The 2368-nt window shown below is 47.5% G+C and overlaps 1 protein-coding gene across 1 annotated transcript in view; it reads right to left on the bottom strand.

Annotated features, from left to right (window-relative positions):
- LOC107105013 (netrin-G2-like) overlaps nt 1-2368 on the bottom strand; it is an 18613-nt gene that overhangs the window by 2739 nt on the left and 13506 nt on the right. Inside the window, exons 3-5 of the mRNA XM_015405130.1 lie at nt 1080-1338; nt 676-821; nt 334-572 (exon numbers count right to left, since the gene is read on the bottom strand). Coding sequence (XP_015260616.1) covers nt 334-572; nt 676-821; nt 1080-1338 — 644 coding nt within the window. The remainder of the gene's footprint in view (nt 1-333; nt 573-675; nt 822-1079; nt 1339-2368) is intronic.

Raw genomic sequence — 2368 nt, forward strand, 5'->3', positions numbered from 1 at the left:
CATCAAAAGAAAGTGATCTGAGCTCATCTGGAAGGAACCAGGAAAAGCTTCAACAAAACAAATCAGAATAAAGGGGCAGAATAATCCCCTCTGATTGGTTAATTAACACATCAGTAGTCCACCTGATGTGTTGAGGACCAGCTGTTCTGCAGACAACGTTCAAAATGTCGCCTTGAAAAGATATGAATAAAAGTGCCGACTGAGTAAAATCCATCAATCTCTGTTTATTTAACTGGGGTGAATAGTTGAATACTTTTTCCCTACGACACTAGTCATGGTTGGATTCTGTTGATGGGATGATTGAACGTGTCAAGAACTGCTGACTTGGTTCACCTGGCAGGTATGTCAATGTTAGAGATGGCGTAGAAGTACTTCAGAAGGTTGTCGCTCTGGACGTAGGTTCCTCCCAATGCAGGGCGGAGGAGTCGCAGCCGCAGGTTGGAGAAGGTAAAGAAGTCTCTGAGACCCTTCATGGTCTCCATCCGGGTGTAAAGGGCATCCATGTTGATAAGCTTTGGACCAGCGAACACGCTGAACCGAGCACGCACCTCAAACACCACATTCTTCTCCTCCTGGAGCAGTTTTTGTTACAAACAGTGACATCAATCAGCAGAGCGTTCAAAGAGTCCTTTAGAAGTTTCCCCAGAGAGACCAGTTGCAGATTCAGTTACTCACCTTGGCCCCAACCCAGCGGGAGTACTTCTCAGTGCAGATAACCCGGGTGAGGTTTGTTGGTGCTAAGTCAGAGACCTGTTTAGGCGACATGCCAAAGGACTCCAGGCAGTCGTCAGCGTAGTACTGATACGGCTGCCATGTCACACCTGCAGGACAAAAAGCACCACTTTCAATGATTGTAGCTCTGTGTTGCAGCATGAAGCTTGGATGAGAAACCTCGGATGAACCAACACTGATCCTTCAGGTGTTTCCGGCTGATTTCTAGGTTAACCATCTGTGTTTTTTTAATGTTATATGAACATGTGACCTCCTGGTTTAAATGTGCTGGTTTCTGTTGAATAAACAACTTTCTGCTTCTACCCTCGCCCTCAGAGGGACCAGATGTGGTCCAGGTGTCCCCTTACCTTTGTCCATAGATTTTTCCAGCACCATGCTGGTTGGTCTCCCATATTCAAAGGTAATGATGATGTCATCAACCACCTCCAGGCTCTTGTTCCATGACAAAGTGATGTTAGCCAATAGAGGCTCAGGATACCTGGACCAGGTGACTGTCTGCCAATAGGTGATAAGCCCACCTCTCTCCCTGTCCCCCATTAGCTGAGGAGGGTGAGACAGGTCAGGGCTGGAGGCATCACACTCATCGCTGCACAGGTACGGGTTCTCCTGTCAACACAGAGCAAATGAAGAAAATCAGAGGGACATCTGAAGGGACCCTGCGTTCCTTTGGTCTGATAAATGAAACGTGTTGAAACAGGATGTTCTCACTGATGATGAACATATCTGTGACTGTTTTAGCAGCAGCTGTCTTGATCTTGGTACTGATGACTGGCTTCCAGCTTCTTTTTAAACTGCCTTCTTCCAGTCATCAGTACCAGTTTATTTGAGCCCTTGGTGAAAGTCTTCTACCATGTCTTAGTGTTTCTGATTGCCTGATCTTGACCCGTTCAGGCTTTGGACCTCTGAGCTTGCCTGTTCCATTCTGATCTGTTTGTCTGACCTGTCTTCAAGCTCCTGTTTACTGAACCTCGATCTGCTTCCTGACACCTTCCTGGATTTCCCTTCAGTGCTTCTTCGGATCTGTGATCTTCTGCCCCGGACGCCTGAACATCTCCTTCACACCAACTTTGGCTTCGCCATCTGGATAATGCTGCCTTCCTTCTTAGACTTAGAATGACTTAGAAAACTTTTATTGTTGACAGTGTGGGAGAAAAAACATGGTGCAAAAAATGCATTGATATGGAAGTTCAGAGCATTAATATATATGGTGCAAATCTGCAGTATTGTTGGTTTGGTGTCATCAGTGTGATGCAGAGTCTGTGATTTAAAGTTTTACACATCAGTTCATCATTCTGATGGCGGTGGGGAAGAACCTGCTGGTCCTGCATTGAATGCTGGGAAGCCTCTTCCCAGAGGGCAGCATGGTGGGGGGGTGAGGGGTCATTGATGATGTCACGGGACACGCAGCACTGGGATGAAATGTCTTCAATGGAGGGAAGAGGAGCCTCCATGATCCTCTCTGCTGTTCTCACCACTCTTCTCAATTTCTTCCAGTCTGAGGCGCTGCAGCCTCCACACCACACAGTGAGACCGGACCAGTCCACCAGCTGCTCCACCTCCTCTCTGTAGTCCTGGTCGTTGTCATCTCTGATGAGGCCCACCACCGTGGTGTCGTCTGCAAACTTCACCATGTGAT

The sequence above is a fragment of the Cyprinodon variegatus genome, unplaced genomic scaffold (genome assembly GCF_000732505.1).
Source record: "Cyprinodon variegatus isolate N-32 unplaced genomic scaffold, C_variegatus-1.0 Scaffold2005, whole genome shotgun sequence".
In the NCBI taxonomy this organism is placed as follows: Eukaryota; Metazoa; Chordata; class Actinopteri; order Cyprinodontiformes; family Cyprinodontidae; genus Cyprinodon; species Cyprinodon variegatus.